At 32.7% G+C, this 18,953-nt stretch overlaps 1 protein-coding gene across 2 annotated transcripts in view; it reads left to right on the plus strand.

Annotated features, from left to right (window-relative positions):
* Positions 1–428: 428 nt before the first annotated feature.
* The window catches only part of LOC117318894, a 32,642-nt gene continuing 14,117 nt past the window's right edge, over positions 429–18,953 (plus strand). For both annotated transcript variants that reach the window (XM_033873821.1, XM_033873822.1), the window contains exons 1-2: positions 429–486; positions 14,788–15,375. In XM_033873821.1, the coding sequence (XP_033729712.1) occupies positions 450–486; positions 14,788–15,375 (625 nt within the window). In that variant the 5' untranslated portion in view covers positions 429–449. The remainder of the gene's footprint in view (positions 487–14,787; positions 15,376–18,953) is intronic.

The following is an 18,953-nucleotide window of genomic DNA, read 5'->3' on the forward strand; positions in this document are numbered from 1 at the left end:
ACAGTTAAGTCTTAAAGTCACAGAGGATCCCTAGGGAGCGTGAATCAGTAAACAACGACAGATGTCTATGTAACGCTAAATAAGTGACATACTTACACGACTTATTGAAATTTTTTGTAGCCCGATTGACTACGAACTGTGAATCGGTTTCCAGTTCATAGGTCCGAATGTCATTGACAGCTTCTATAAAGTTGTCAAATTCTTTGGGCTGATGTTCCATTTTTTCTCCCCCCCCCCCCCCCCCCCCCACACCACACTACCCCCCCCCCCCCCCCCTTCACCACACTACATTTTTTCCCGCGGTTTTTACTCCAATTTTATTAAAGGGTTATCCCCCCTTATACAGGCCTAACTAACCAATAAACAAAACGTGACTTCACTTATGCGAATAGTTTGAACGCAGAGTATCGGCTATCGGATTCTATTTATAAACCTCGAAATGATGGTGGATGGTTTGGCGACTACAACAGTTTAGCCTTATTTACGGTACGTGCCTATTTACACTTTTTTTTTAAATTTAAGTTGATACATATATAGACCTGTTTGAACGTATGCATGATATGTGAAGGTCAAATTTTTCAGGATTATAGAATTATTTACGTTAAAATTAGTTTGACAGCTTGCCAAAACAACAACTACACGTGTCGGTTGGGGTATTTACCGAAACGGAGGAAAATGGGGCTTAAATTAGCATTCTTTTCAGAGAACGGACCCGAATATATGTTCTACAGTGCCTAACTGTGTCATATGTAAAATATTGGGGGTTTATTTGACCGAGAAGTATATTAATTCGATTTTTTAATCATTCGCGATTAGCGGCCCGATTGTCGTCCGGGTTGCATTACCGAAATGGCCGATAATGGACCCGAAATCGATATTTTTACAAGAGAATGGACCAAATATAGTATTATTTGGTGTGTATAGAGGTCAGAGGTAAAATATGTTTTATTTATTTTGCCTAGAAGTATTCAAAAATAATTATTAAAATACCCGATTGGTGGCCCAATTTTCGATTGAGACGAACTACCGAAATGGAATTAAATTTACCTGAAATTATCTGTTTTTGAAGAGAAAGGACCCAAAATATTATTCTTCAGTAGATAATTGAATAATGTATGAAATATGAGGGGTTTATGTGACCTGGAAATGTTTGAATTTATTTTTTAAAAAACCTCGCGATTTCACATTCAGATTGTAAACAGAGTCGCTCGCATAGGGCGTGAGTAAAAGAAAGAGCCAGAAAACGGAAATCCGGATTACCTAAACACATCCAAAAATACTTATTCATTTAGTTACAATTAATAAAAGGATTTCTTGTTCTTTATAGGTTTTTTAACTATAGAAATACCGTGTTTGATTCTCTAAGTAAAATTGTTGTGGAACCTTTGGTATTTTTTAAACCAATTTATTTTAACAATTTATAAAAATAGTGATTTTTTATTCTCACCAACCATATTTCAAACTTGAAGTAATTAATGAATTGAATTGAAGTCAAGGCAATGAATTAATATTTTTTCTTATTATTTTTTTAATAAACTGCAAAAAAGTGTCCAGATGACTTTTTGTGCCATGCTGTCACAAAATTTCCATTATAATTCTAAAATCAAAAATTAATATCAAAATATGATAGCCTGTCAAAAAAAAGCAAGTGTATACATACGTAGTCTACAGTATTCCCAATCATGTCAGTGGATAGTGGTACATATGCATATTACTGTTATATGAACAGATCTTTTTTCTTATAACTTTAGAATGATCAAATGTTATCAAATTTAGATTATGTCTCATCAAAAACAATAAAGTGGATTATTGGAATTGAATTCTAAATGAAATCGACATGTCAGTGTAACTTCAGCAAAAATTCATTATTGTTAAAAATCAGATCCATGAATAATATCTATTCTAAAAAAATCAACAGAATATTCATAATCCATCAGCTGTATACATGTATATAGCAAGAGATCCCAGAGGGATCTTGGCATCCACTATTGAGATTGATCTCTTTTCTACTTTTCCATTACTTTAATTCTTTTAATTATATGGGAAACCTACATATGAAGTCTAAGTTAGATCTTAAGAAAAACTTTTGGAAAAGTATCAATAACAGATTTAACTGTCGATACGTATGGTGGGCTGGCTGCCTTTAAGACATTTTGTTTTCCTGATCAGACTCAAAGATAAATAGGTAAAAGTAGGGATCAAGGGAATTTGTTAGGCAGTACTTTTAAAAAAATGGGAATTATAAGGAATTGTTTATGTACTTCCATCTGATGATGGTGAGCAAAAATCTTTATTCTGTAGGTTTTCTTTTTTGTATGAATAAATTACTTAAAACTTTCTGTCTTTTTTAAGATATAGGAAATATCTAGCTGCTTCTAACTAAGTGTATAAGTAGTGAAGATATGATGATTAGATATACTTGATTAACTAGTTGTTTTACATAAGATGGTCTGATATTAGTTTTTCGCTTTCGAGTCCTTTAATCACTTTAAGTCCCTGAGAATCATTCAGGTGTCTTAATTAGGACGAAACAACTATAATTGATTTTTGCTATACTGTATCTCTATCTTAATTTATTTTGAAAGATATAAATATCTTGTGTCATTTGTACAACCCTAAATCATGTTGTAAAGATTTTTAATATTTACTTGTCATTTTCAGAAAGGTGTGTACTATACTCTGTAGGATCATGCAGATACTGTTAGAAACATTGGAAAACTAGCAACCAAATACATTATTTTAATGATTTCCTTATAATACATGTATACTGTGCTGCTTTACATTAAGACATAAAATTCAGTAATCAACAGAAAAGTTGTTGAATTGAATTGAATTGAAAACCTTTTAGAAATCTTATTAACTTTCATTCACACACATTTCATAATTAAGATACCTTATAATTGAGAGTAGAAAAAAATCAGGAAAGCTTATCATTTAAAACAAAATGTCTTGAAGTTTGTACAATAAATTATGATGTTTTTCCACAAACTTACTCACGTTGTCGGTCATATATGTTGCATACTTCAATTAATGAATACAAAAAAAAATTGCAGTGTCTCAAATTATAATATAATAAGTACTCAACCATGCAAACATGTTGCTCTGTGTTGTATTAATTTTAATTTTAAGAATGATTAAAATCAAAGAAACAATATAAAAACAAATTATACCTGTGGCTGCATGTGCAAACATGGGCATTTCACTGTTGATACACCTGAAGCCATTCATGATATATTTCTTTTCAGGAGAATACAATATCAATGAAAAACCTACCAAATACCTGTGTAACAACTTATTGTTTATGTAACAGTTCAAGTAGTTGTTGTTTGAACCTTGGGACCAGTTGTTTAAATTGCAGAATCCACTGTGACTGAAGTCACTTATACATATACATGTATGTATATATGTAGCACTAAAAAATCAATAAAAAAATAAATATCATTTTTTTTTTTTATGAAGGGGCTTTTGTCCGTACCTCCTTATAATTACCCTGTTGATGTTTTATAATTCCAACATCCTCATTATGATGAGCAAATTCACACACATGAAATTGTATAATGCAAAAATAAGAATTTACAATGCATGATAATACCTGTTACCTAATATGCAAGAAATAGCGAGCGCAGGACAAAGAAGATTATGATCATTTCCATTTTTATGACATTGCTATATATTATTACCTTAACTTGGTGAAGAGTATATGATTATGAACATTATATAGTTATCTACTTAATTGGATCCAATTTCTGTATGAATTACTTACTTGACAATATGAATTTGCGATACATAGATTTTACATATTACTCCACATCACCCTTTTAGCCAACTATGAAAGTTATTTCTAAAATATTTGAAGATTAATTTTTCACACCTTGGGAGATGATTGACATGCCTGTGTAACTTACACTAATTGACCAGTGTATTGAAAGATCCCCTTAGGCTATAACTGAACTGTCCAGGTGTAACACACCTGTGTTGAAGGTGGAGAGAGAGAGAGATTGGGGGGAGGGGCTCTTTTTTTCACCTGTGAGATATATTAAAGAGTTAATTTCCTAAGATTTAAATACAAATGTATAACAGGTATAAATTAAATCTGAAACTGTTCATTAAACATCAGTATAAAACTCAAAACTTGAGTATGAATTAAAAATATTGTATCAGGTTTGTTTGTTTTTGTTTAACGTCTTATTAACAGCCAGGGTCATTTAAGGACGTGCCAGGTTTTGGAGGTGGAGGAAAGCCGGAGTACCCGGAGAAAAACCACCGGCCTACGGTCAGTACCTGGCAACTGCCCCACGTAGGTTTCGAACTCGCATCTTGTATCAGGTACTGAGCTTGTTACTCTTCTTTTGTACCTTGTGCAATTAATATTAAGTACATCAAATATTCCATAATAACATTAAAATATTACATAAGCAATATTAAAAACATATGTTATTTTGATTATGGCACATTTTACCAAAATAAGAATATATCTAATAAACCCATAATAAACCTTAAATTATATATATATAATAAACCACAATATTCCAAAATGTTTTAATTTAAAAAAGAAATAAAAAAATCGACAACATAAAACTGATAAGAGGGCGTCATATAAGCAAAATATTTGATGTATATTCTATGGAGGCCCTAAAAAAGTTCAAGGAGAATAAGACCATCAGTTGTGTATTCAGATGGGCTTCTAAATTTCAAACTTGCCACAGTGAAGATATGATTAAAATTATGGTCCATTAGATGGTTTCAATTCATAAGAAAACTTAAAGAGATTCTACTTCAAGTGTACTAAACATGTATGTTTAATGTTTTCCATAATAAGGTAAAGGCTACAGCTAAGACATATTGTTTTAATTTGCTTATACATAGGATTTCACATCAATATATATCTATATGTATATTTAGATGGATTTTTCCTTGTGAAGTAGGCATGTCATCTAAATACAAAATAAAATCAAAACGAACACAACATTCAATACATGAATTTTATTCAATTTTATTTGAGAGATGGCATTTTTCCTCAATTACTAATAATATTCAGACCTTTTCTATAATTAATTGAAATAAAACAAATATCCATAGGTTTTTAAAAGATCAGTTTTGTGTTTGTTATGATATTAAAATTTATTATTAAGCAAAAATATACATGTATAAAAAAAATTTACAGCATAAATGAACACTTTTAGTTCATTATAAACTCCTGAAGTGAAAATTTCATCAATATTTAAGAGATGTTTTAGTCGGACCAAAGAAACACTTTAACTTTTTTTTTGCAAATTTTGACACTGTTGTAGATTTATAAATTTGAATTTACCATTTACATGTTTCCAACAAGGAATTTTTCCTAAGTCTAGACTTGCATTGATTTCAGTGATGGGATGATGATATTTCGACCCAATATTTTTTAGATTAAAAATCAATTTTGTGAAGTCAAAATTTACATGTTTATAATTTTTTATTATATGGTATAGAATTTAATGATAATTGTACAAATATATCATAAATTATCACATAGTCAAGTAAAATGATATTAGTTAAATTAGATAAAATTATAAATATTTTAATATAATTTAAACATACTCATTTGATGATGAGAAAATTACAACTCTTTATTCCCAGACTCTTAAACTCTTAAATAGTATGCATATTAAAGTCCTTAAATATTGGATGGATCCTGCATTCAAAACCCAATTCTTCACAAATCTATACTAATAAGTTAAAACTCTTAGTTCTTGAACCCATAGACCTTAATTTTTAACTTGTTAAACTTTTAAAATTTCAGTTCCATATTTGAGATGCCTCAATATCTAAATTAATGAACATATTGATTTAATTCAGGAATATTTAAAGAAAATTCAGATACCGCAAAATGTAATGATAATTGTACAAATATATCATAAATTATCATTAAGTCAATTAAAATGTCAAAATCCTGATATTTTAAGATAATTCAAACATACTCATTTGATGATGAGGAAATTTAAATGTCATCACTTGATAATTTATGATTAAAATTCTTAATTTCCAGACACTTAAATTCTTAAATCTTAAACAAAATAAACTCCTGATTTTGGACAGGGGAGATGATGCAGGTGTAGAAGAAATGACAGTCATGGAATCTGCTGCAAAACATCTTATAGGTTGATCATACTATATTAAATTCCTGAATATTTAAAAAAAAAAATCAAACATCATCATTTGATGATCAAAAATCCAAACTCTTATTTCCTTAGGCACTTATATACTCCTAACGTTGGAAGGATCCTGTCACCAAATCAGAAAACCTTAAATCCAAGACATACTTGGAACTCCTAATATTGGATTGATAATTTCACTCATAATCCCATAAATATTAGACTTTTAACTGCTAATATTGGACAGAGGAAAGGAAATTCTTCTTCTTCTTTTTCTTCTTCTTGACTTCTTTTTCTTCTTCTTCCATAAAGTAGAGGGATACAAATCCTTAATGGCTGCAGAATTAGCATATCTTACATAATAAAGGGGGTATACAAATTCTACAGCTATGGTATATATATACATGTGTATATAAATTGGGCATATCTTACAGAAGTTTGGGGGATACAAATCCTATGGCTATAGAAATGAGCATTTCATATGATAAATTTGATATGATAGAATTTAATAATTTTCTTGGATATCTTTACCTCTGTAGTTTCTGCATGTTATAGCAAATGCATGTAATAGCAAAGGAAGAAAGACAATTTGCAGATATCTACCCTATACAAGAGGCCCAGAGGGCCTGTATCGCTCACATGGTTTCATGAGATATGAAACAAGAATGATGCTTCAGTATATTTGTCGCTGGTATTGCTATGTCAATATATATCATAAGCATTTTATATGGGTACATGTACATTGGTTTTATTTTAATACTAAAAATGCCAAAAAGTGCATTAATCCATGAAATGAAATTGACTTTTGGCGCGACCCCATAGGGATGCTACCACACAAATGTGAGTGATATCCATTGGTTTAGTTTCAGAGAAGATCTTGTTTAGACTAATTGACCCCTTTTAACCCTGCCCTCTGCCCCCTGGGGGGTCAGCTCCTTCCTTTATACAATTTTGAATCTCTACCCCTATAGGATGCTACCAGTCAAACCATTGCTAAGTTTCAGAGAATAATTTGTTTAAATCAATTAAGCCAAATTGACCCCTTTTGGCCCCACCCCTCAGCCCCCTAGCGGCCTGGGTCAAACCCAACATTTGTACAATTTTGAATCCCCACCCCATAACCATGCTACCATACAAATGTGAGTAATAACCATTGCTTAGTTTCAGAGAAGAAGTTGTTTAAACAAATTGACCAATATTGGCCACGCCTCTTAGGCCCCTTGGGGGTCAGCCCCACCATTTGTATAATTTTGAATCCCCACCCCATAGGGATGCTACCAGGCAAATATGAGCGATATCCATTGCTTAGTTTCAGAGCAGAAGTCGTTTATATCAATAGCGCAAAATAACCCCTTTTGGCCCCGCCCCAGAGGCCCCCAGGGGGTCAGCCCCATCATTTGTACAATTTTGAGTCCCCTACCCATAGGGCTGCTTCTGACCAAATTTGGTCAAATTCTGATGTGTAGTTATGAAGAAGAAGTCAATTGTTGACGGACGGACGGACGACCTACGGACGGACGACGGACGACGGACGCAACGGTATGGCATAAGCTCACCTTGGTCCTTCGGACCAGGTGAGCTAATAACATTATATGTCAGATAATTAAGTAACAACATTTTATTTCAGAATACTGGGATTACCAGGAATCTCTGTTCAAGAACAAGCAAGAGCAGAGGAAATAGAGCTGCTGATTTTTTTTAATTATTGATACCTGTAGATCTTTTTAATCTAATTCATTTTTTTTAAAGTGCTTGTTGGTATGAAATATGAGTATATACAGACATGTTTGCGTGAAATATTTGTTTGAAATCTCTATTGTATTTTATTCCAATTATGGGTTTTATGCATTAACTGTGCTTGGTTTAAAATCAGTTATACAATATATATTACATTATTTGTTCACACAAAAAGTTGATTTATTTTTTTCATAAGTGTTTAAGCTTTTAACATATTTTGAGGGGAATATTTTCTATCATTCTATGTTAACTATATAAGGCTAACTGCATGTTAGAAGCATTGTTTTCTTGTGTAACTGTTATATATATATTCCAATGAAATTTACATTATGACTTTTTCTCTTTGTGCTTATCACTTTGTCCATGCATACCTATACAACTGATATTATATTGCACATTTGTTTTCTCATTTTCTTTGTTATTAAAATTTAATCTTTGTATTTTTCATTTTTCTTAAAAATATACCTGTTTGTAATATTATATGGGGCAAAGAAGTAATTCAAACAGTGTAAACAATAAGGTTTGTTAAATTTTCGAGGCAATCCGCCCCTTTATCAAAACACAAAAAATCACAAATACAATCACATAATATATATAAGAAGTACTGGAAATACAATAAAATACAATAAGAATGTTTTAGTAGCTGGAGAAACCACAATGAACCCTTCGGCAAACGTGGGCCGAAGGCGGATACTAGCGTATATATTATATATATGTTACCTTTTTTGCAGTTAAAACATGACTTTGTAAAATAATTATGGAAGTCTCCTTTTTATTATTCCAATTATGGGGTTTTATGCAAAATACAGTGCTTGCTTTAAATTTACAGTATTACAGTGCTAAATTCATTAGTTATAGAACATATATTTTATTATCTGTTTACACTAAAGATTTATTTGAGTGATTTTCCATTAGTGGGTAAAGTTTTCAAAAAATGATATCTCACAAGGGAAACATTTATTCTATAACTTTGACTTGTTTCATATTGCCAACTGTTTGTTTCATGTCTTTGCCTTTTGTGCTCAATAAAATGTGAAAAGTAATTATTTGTCTTATCTTGTTGAGGTTTCAATTATTTGGATTATAAACAATGGTTAAAGCACTAAGTTTAATTTTGTTTTCGAAAGATAATTAAAAACATAAATGCTCATGTATTATGCTACATGTTTCATTTCATTAATGAAAACTGAAATGATATCAAGTTTGAAAATTTGAATCAAAATTTTTACCAAAGATAGGTCTGAACAACAATGTCTTCTAGTGATCATCATGGGAATGAAAGCGACAAGATTTATAATTATGAATGTCATATTGATATCTTCAACACAATTATTATGGCACGTTTGACCGACGTGACTGCTGAATCTATCTGCATAAACTATAAACATCAGAACCATACAGAGATGAGCAGCTTTTGTACTGACATCAAGAGTAGCAAGGGATGGCACACATCGAATGTCATATAATGTTGCATTGAAATTCTTATGAGTGGTTATAACTCTCACCTTTACTTACACTACAAAGTTAAATATTTAAAAGTTTAAAGAAATCGTTTGAAACATGTTGGAGGTCTCCAGACAAGAATCAAATACTGAAATAAACAATGTGCAGTAGATTGCAAAAATGGTAAAATCAAATTTTTTTTCATGGAAACATAATTTGATAATAAAGCCTTATAATTACCAATTTCCCAATAAGTATAGAACGACAACACAATATACAATGTATATCATAATAATCTCATCAAATGTTCTGTAGGCCAAGAACTGTTGTAAAAAAACATAACTCCTCCCGCAAATGTTTGTCAATTAATAATTAAAATATTGGATAAATAAGATTTATATTGTATACTTGATGGAATCAATTTGTGTTACTCAACCTGAACTGACATCATTCATAAATAGCTGGAAAATCTCTGATATCTTCAATAACACAAAAATGTTGAAGTCCAAATCATGTCATAAAGCAGGTGGAAGTTGTTGTTTTTTTGTTGTTTTTTTTTTAATAAAGAAGCTATCCGTTTCGTTTTTACTATATCCGGATTTCTGTTTTCCGGCTCCTTTTTTATTCATGACCAATGCGTAAACGAAAATTAGGTCGTGGATCGGGTTTTTGGATAATTATTTGAAAATACTTCCAGAGAAAACATATCAAAAATATTTTACATATGACTTCTGTATATACCAAAGAATACTTTATTGGGTCCATTATCCCGTAAAAATATCGGTTTCGGGTCCATTATCGGCCATTTCGGTAATTCAACTATGACGGCAATGGGGTCGTGGGTCGGATATTTTGATAATTATTTTTGAATACTTCTAGGCAAAATAAATAAAAAATATTTTACCTCTGACATCTATACACACCAAATAATATTCTATTTGGTCCATTCTCTTGTAAAAATATCGATTTCAGGTCCATTATCGGCCATTTCGGTAATGCAACCCGGACGACAATCGGGCCGCTAATCGCGAATGATTAAAAAATCGAATTAAAATACTTCTCGGTCAAATAAACCCCCAATATTTTACATATGACACATTTAGGCACTGTAGAACATATATTTGGGTCCGTTCTCTGAAAAGAATGCTAATTTAAGCCCCATTTTCCTCCGTTTCGGTAATTCCATGTCCGTTTCGGTAAATACCCCAACCGGTGCTACACGTGTGGTTTCAACCCAAACAATTTCTCGATTTTTATAAGATGGGTAAATTCTCTCGTCAAAACAAATGGGAATACAAATCCTTTGATTCAGTCATTAAGGACGCCGCTTTTATTTCGCTTAGCACCATTTAATCGAAGGCATTGCATTTGGAAACATCAGCTGGTCATGGCAGTGATCAGTCTACAAAAAACGGTACGACGATTTACCCAAAAACACCCAAAAACCACCCAAAAACACCATAAACCTACCCAAAAACACCCTTAAATGTCGAGATAATCGCATAATCACATTAAAATAAGTGTTAAAACATTTTTTTGTCGACTTGCTAAACTACGATTTTGATTTTTGTTTTCTTGGTCCGTATATTTCAAGACACAAAAACGCACAACTACCCAAAAACACTCCAAAACACCATAAATCTACCATAAACCTACCCAAACACACCCTTAAATGTCGAGATAAACGCATTACCACGTTAAAAATGGCTCTGAAAAAGTTCTTTGTCGACTTGACAAACGATGGTTTTGGTTTTGTTGTCTTTGCTCGTACAATATTTCGAAGTGCCATATTCGAAGGGGCATAACTCTAGCTGTACTCTTACAACACAGCCACGTGGTTAGTTCTTGTTTCATAAGCCGACCTTTATTTTTTTTAAGCAAGTTCTTGTTCTTGATTCCGATATTGCTTAAATATTTGAAGCAAATCTGTTTTTTTTTTTTTTTACTACTCACTTGGTTTTCATATTTCCATAGTATTTTAATTTAATGTTTTATTAACGCTTTGCATTTATATCAAAACTCTGTAAATGGTTCGCTACGTATTTCTAATACAAATTAGAACAAATTATGTTTGCTAGATATATTTCTACGGATAGCAGATCGAGTGATAATCTTTAATATATAGTTTAGTTTAAACATATTTTATTGTCAATTAAGTGAACAAAAGGATAAGGCACAAGTTATGTCAACTTATTGACGCCCTCTCCTAAATACAATATAATATCTATTGGCCTAGACAATATTAATGAAATATAACACATTATATACATGTATATATAGTACGAATGTATACCGTATTTGACCTAATAAGGGCGCAGGGCGCGGGTAATTGACAGTGGGGGCGCCCTTATTAAGATTAGTTATTCTGAAGTTTTATGAAACAGACTATACCTTATAGCAGAATACCCAAGGTTGTGGAAACGGTAAAATATTAAGTCATAAAAATATTCCAGATGAGGATATCTATTCATTATCATATATTAAGCTTAAACATCACTTGAATACTCCTGTAAACTTGTAAACTATGCCAGCTGATCTTTAGACCAGAGAACGTGTGTTCCACCATTTATGTTCAAATGGAACTCTTTTGTGTTCTATTTATAGAAACAGGTGATTTCCCCGATCATATCAGACATCGTTTTCTTTGACCAAATAATTGATTAACAATGTCTTTTACTAGCTTTCTGTTCTGAACAAAAGTTATTTATCAACACGAATGAAGTCTTTACTTTATCTTCAAATAAAGATGGTAAGTTATTATTTGTATGTATGTTTAGTTTTGGGTGCTCTTTGCACTGACATGTCATCTGTAGCCTGTAGGAATACACAAAATGTGGCGAAAACATGTGTTCCAGTTACTTAATTTGCTGAAGAAAATTGAACACATAAAGTAGCAAAATATTTCACATGAATTATTACTTTTGAACACCATTTTGACACTCAGTCAAAGATTTATTTCCTTGAAAAAAGGTAGGGGCGCCCTTATTAGGGCAGGCGCCCTTATTAGGTCAAATACGGTATCTTAAAATCTTTTGCTGGACTTTATAAAATAATGCACATGTCTGAAAATATTTAGATTTACATTATCGGTATACAGATTGTTACCATACAATAAAGTATTCAATGTTATATTAATATTTAAGTTTCTTAAATTGTCAAATAAAATGCCTCTGCAATTTACATAATTTTCACATTCAAAGAAATAATGATAGGCACTCTCGCAACGATTTCCACAACTACAATCTGGACTATTTATGAGATTTACACGGAACAAATCATAATTCAATGCACTGCATCTATGTCGTAATTTAGTATGGATAATATTTGTCTTTCTGTCACCAAAATTATAAAATGTTGGGTATTTATCTTCATCAGACCTGGATATACTTTTTTTTAAAGTTGCCAAGGAAGGAGATGATCTAGTAGATTCATATGTATCGTTGTCATATTTCCGATGCAGATATGTGATAATCTTGCATTATTTTAGCTATAAACAGTGTTCTCTTCATAAATTAAATGTATCGGTCCATATGATTTCAATAAGTTCGGATGTAATTCAGACTTTATTGACACATTCTTTATAGGTTGCATATATTATTGTTTAAATGTATATTTGTAAACGCTATATTATCATTATTGTTGTGGTGATATATTTAATTGTATTCTGAATAAATGTCAAGAACTGGATCCTTAGTTTTTCTTTCTTATTCTTCCATGAGGTAATTCGAAGTCTTTGCTTGTTAGAGTTACCTCCCTTCGAATATACTTCGTTTCAATTTCAGAACTGGGAACCGAAATCAGCACTAATCAAGTTGGCTAAGAATCTTTTAAATGTCATAATTAATCTTGCCATGCATTTAGCTCGACATTAAAGGGTGTTTTTGGGTAGGTTTAATGTGTTTTTGGGTGGTTTTGGGGTGTTTTTGGGTAAATCGTCGCGTCAAATATAGTCTTTGCTTGTTGAGTTACCTCCCTCCGAATATACATTTTACAATTTCAGAACGGAGAACGTAAATCAGCACTAATCAGGTTGGCGAAGGACCTTTTAAATGTCATAATTAATGTTGCCATGCATTTATCTCGACATATAAGGGTGTTTTTGGGTAGATTTAAGGTGTTTTTGGGTGGTTTTGGGGTGTTTTTGGGTGTTTTTGGGTAAATCGTCGCGTTTTTGGGTGTTTTTGGGTAAATCGTCGCGCCCTACAAAAAATATATCCATGAATTCGTTTTTTTAAATTCAACTGTTTTACAAAAACAATGAGTCTCACGAAGTTATGTAAAATGTATCGCTTCCAAAAATTCTGCGAGTACCATCACAATTCTATAAGTACAGGACTCGAGACTTTCATGTAGATATATATCATCGTCATTGACTTATTAACTTACTATCTCATTGTGCCAATTTGTGGTGCATTTACACACATCTCAGACTTGATATTTAAAATTGTAAACAAGAAAGATAATGAACATGTATTTGACAATAGCACAGCTGATATGTACAGTATACCATATACCGTATTTGACCTAATAAGGGCGCAGGGCGCGGGTAATTGACAGTGGGGGCGCCCTTATTAAGATTAGTTATTCTGAAGTTTTATGAAACAGACTATACCTTATAGCAGAATACCCAAGGTTGTGGAAACGGTAAAATATTAAGTCATAAAAATATTCCAGATGAGGATATCTATTCATTATCATATATTAAGCTTAAACATCACTTGAATACTCCTGTAAACTTGTAAACTATGCCAGCTGATCTTTAGACCAGAGAACGTGTGTTCCACCATTTATGTTCAAATGGAACTCTTTTGTGTTCTATTTATAGAAACAGGTGATTTCCCCGATCATATCAGACATCGTTTTCTTTGACCAAATAATTGATTAACAATGTCTTTTACTAGCTTTCTGTTCTGAACAAAAGTTATTTATCAACACGAATGAAGTCTTTACTTTATCTTCAAATAAAGATGGTAAGTTATTATTTGTATGTATGTTTAGTTTTGGGTGCTCTTTGCACTGACATGTCATCTGTAGCCTGTAGGAATACACAAAATGTGGCGAAAACATGTGTTCCAGTTACTTAATTTGCTGAAGAAAATTGAACACATAAAGTAGCAAAATATTTCACATGAATTATTACTTTTGAACACCATTTTGACACTCAGTCAAAGATTTATTTCCTTGAAAAAAGGTAGGGGCGCCCTTATTAGGGCAGGCGCCCTTATTAGGTCAAATACGGTATGTCATCAGCTGATCTTCACTTAGCAAGGGTTACCAAGAAGTATAAATTAAATGGGATGTCCTGCCTAAATACATTACCATTATAATAAAGGTGTTTTGTGTGTCGTACATATAATATAAAAATCTATTTATGATTACCATTGTATAGAGGTGATAATTGATGTATGATAATTACCAGGCTTTACTTCTTTTTACGCAGTTACAAATTCTCTATATGATTTTATAATACTTTCAGATTGTTTAATTTGCATCCAGAATTATACAAGCAATAGAATAAAAATGGCAGCAGCTGGATTATTCAACAAACCTTTTTTCATCAGCTTGGAGGAGCTTTTGCCCATAGATTGCATTGAAACATTTGATGAACTTTGTGAGTTCTACATGTCTGAAAAGAATACTGGTATCGATGCAAGGCTGATGATTATCCTCTGTAATATGATTATCCTCTCTAATACATACATGAGCTATGATCAAAAACGCAACACCCGGGTACAAATTGTGGATTTCTGGAAGTCTGTGGATCAGCTTGGATTACATTACATGTTCGTTCAGAAAGGAGTATTGATATACAAACAGCCATGGGTTCAAAATAATTGTTCAGCACGGTTCGACTTTCATCAGGAGATGATTTCCTTCGAAAATCATGATGCCCTGTTCATGGAAAACCAGTGCTTCCCATGGAATACTGTTGTGGAAGCTTCGGATCAGGCACAGGATTGGATCAGCCAAGAAATGGTGAAGCCACATGTCCGGGTGATGAAGGAGAAGCTGAATTTCACTGATGTTCAGATTGTAAATGGTCTGCAGATCCTTCGTGAAAGGGGTATGTATATTGAATAATACAAAAATCTGATGTCATTAAGAATTTGATAACTATGATGTATTAAGTATCAACAGCACCATATTTAGTGAAATTAAATGAAGGTTTTCATCACCTTGAGGGTGAGATATGAATTATATGCTGTTGCAAGTGTTTGGCAAATTTTGTGTTGTGAATGTTAATAATCTTACCCCAAATTTTGAGAAACTGTATCTCACACCCAGGCCAGTTATGTATAAATGAATATTTCTTATCTCACTAGTTACGGTAAATATAACTCTAGAGATTTTTTACTAACATTTATGGGTAGTTTCCCCTCAGGATTTTGTTCAATTTTCCCCCTCATGATGATCAGACTGCTGTTAAATTCACTGCAATATTGTATTTTCCCTCATTTTTATATCAATTATATTCCCAAATACTCCAGATTTGCTTTCCTAATTAACCATTTGCTGTTTTTACTTGTAAAATGTGTTTTTAAAGCATAAAACTGAATTTCCTCTTTACAGAACTAATTTTCCAGATCCCCTATCGTCCAAATACATATACAGTACATTCCAGTTAATCGGGTAACGCTTAATCAGGTATTTCGTTTAATTGGGTAAAATTTCAAAAACCAAAACCATTTTCTCTTAAATCATGTTAAAAAAATTTGTTTAATAGGGTTGGAAAAGTCGTATTTTTCGGTTATTCGAATAAACAATCGGGACAAAAAAAATAAAAATGCTCCGATTATCACGTAAGTCATCGCGTATTTCTTTAAGTTTTAGACATTTTTCAACAAATAGTGTAATTTAGATGGTTAAAATGTCAAAAAACTGTTAAATATTACCTGAAATGGTAATGTTATGTCGGGGTTTTGTCATGATATATATGTTGTTGATTCTGCCTCGTGGGGTTTTTCCTCAACAGGAAGTCGACTAAGAGTTGTGGGTAAAATTAAATGTTATTTTTAGAGTCAGCAGCAGGCAAACGTAATGGGGGTTTAAAAGCATAATTAAGCGACTAGACAATTAAACTTTTGCTTCTGGGATGAAAATCTTCGAAGCAGAAACCAAAACAATAGGTTTTGACCTGGGTCTGACATTGCTAGATCGATTGATATCACCGGTTACCGTATGTGGCGAATCCAAAGTGAGGGGTTTGCCAAAAAAAAATGTGACGACACCGGTACACAGGTGAGTTAAAAAACAGTAGCGAGCAGTAAAAGGACAGACGCCCGACGTTAGCTTTTAATTCCTATTCTGGTAAGGATTAGAACTGGTTAATAAAAAACATTACATCGGATTTCGTGTTGTTTTATCAGTGACTGCCATTGTCAAGATTTATACCACAGGAAACGACCTAAATAAACTTGGTTTCACCGATCTCTGTGCTTTGGCAATTGGAAATAATATGGAATATTTTAAACTTCAAAGCGAACATAAGAATGCCTCCATGATAAACAGAAATGATTTTAGCTGCTGTAATTGTCGGCGAGTCCTTAGATCGTATTTCAAATTAGGAATGCGTGGATGAAACAGGGATGTATGACCCCCGATTTGAGGTGCTACGATTGTACTGTGCCGCGAATAAGAAAATCATTAAGGTTTTGTTATTTTAATACACACATTTTTATACAATTAGTAACAGCAGAGACATATATACAGAGAGATTAGTAACATCGCTATTTCCCCGTACACATAGTGGCTCCCTTTATTCGTGACCACTCAAGCATATCCCTTATCGAGAGCGTCCTGTCTCCTATCAAACACACGCGAGCGCAGGTAAATCGGGTTATGCGCATGTGTGTATCGTAGTATTGGAACTTATTCGACATGTTCTGGTTAATCCGCCATTACGTCAGACCAAAACATCGTCATTTTAAATACACACAGAAGCACATCGTTTTATTTTGGCCACTACAAAAATTACCACATTAACCAAAAACTATCAAACTTATGGGATATAGTCTTCTTGATCATGCATATTGTTGTCATTTATCCGTATTTTCGAAAATCCATTGGGTCCTATTCGACATGTCCAAGTTTGTAATTAAGCCGCCATTACGTCAGACCAAAACATCGTCAATTTTAAACGCACACAAAAAGCACATCGTTTTATTTTGGCCACTACAAAAGTTACCACATTAACCAAAAACTATCATACTTATGGGATATAGTCTTATTGATCATGCATATTGTTGTCATTTATCCGTATTTTCGAAAATCCATTGGGTCCTATTCGACATGTCCAAGTTTGTAATTAAGCCGCCATTACGTCAGACCAAAACATCGTCAATTTTAAACGCACACAAAAAGCACATCGTTTTATTTTGGCCACTACAAAAGTTACCACATTAACCAAAAACTATCATACTTATGGAATGTGGTCTTGATTATCATGCACACTGTTTGTCATTTATCCGTATTCTCGAAAACCCCATAGGGACTTTTCGAAAATTGGAGATTCCCGCCGATCTTTCCTGCGTTGTGCTTGACTTTCATACTCAAAATACAAACACTTGGACAGCAAATTGTGATATATTTCATATTGATGACACTTCTGCACTTTGATATTAATAAAATTAAAGCACATAATTGGATCTTGGTGATTATTTCAAATAGAAATTATCGATAATTATGTGTCTGGTTTTCAAGTTTTCTCCAATATGGCGTCTAGTGAAGACTGAACCGAGCGACCGCAAAGGATTGTGGGAAGGCCAGGGGCCACTATGTAAACACAAGGGCAAATAGAGAGCTGCCAATCTCTCTGTATATATGTCTCTGGTAACAGTAATCTGACAATTTGACATCAGTAAAAGCACAAACAAAAACACCGTTTATTAACAATAATAATGCAAATATTTTCATCCAAAATCGACCGAAATCCAAGATGGCGATGTGCATTTCGGCTTATTGCATAAGTCGGTTAATCGGGTAAAAAGTCCCCGCAAATAGGCAACCCGATTAAGCAGAATGCACTGTATATGCATTAATTGTTGAGATGACCTCATTATGATCAATGCAAGTACATGTAATTATTATAGATGACATATATGTCTTAATTAGTTTTTTATGTGATATCATACAGTTTAGATTTGTGTTTAAATCAGGGTTCCCGGCACTGTTTCACCCTTAAAGAGATTAATTATATAGTTCCCCCCAGCTCCTGTGGGATGGAAACAGGGATCCTGTACATGTGGACAATAGTTTTGCATTGTGTCTGTCCATTCATTCTTCCATCCATTCTGTCCTTATCTTTTCATGCTCTATCTTCTACACTATATATTACATTCTGGGTAGTTAGGTCATGGGCTACATGTACGTATACCCTAACTAGAATGATCTCCCTTTATTTCCGGTATTCTGTAAACAAGAATTGTCGGTATGTTATTATTGAATATCTCTTTGTATGTTAGCTTTATTTGACAGTCATCTTCTTTTTTGTTATTAACAGATTATAACTTTGTATGAACTTAGTTCCAATTAATTTATTGAATTAATTTTCTTCTTATATTGATTATTGAAACAACTGTTGTTTAATACTATCTGTTGTATAATTTTTATGCGCAGACTTCTCAATAATACCGTAACTGAGTG

The sequence above is a fragment of the Pecten maximus genome, unplaced genomic scaffold (assembly GCF_902652985.1).
Source record: "Pecten maximus unplaced genomic scaffold, xPecMax1.1, whole genome shotgun sequence".
Classification (NCBI taxonomy): Eukaryota; Metazoa; Mollusca; class Bivalvia; order Pectinida; family Pectinidae; genus Pecten; species Pecten maximus.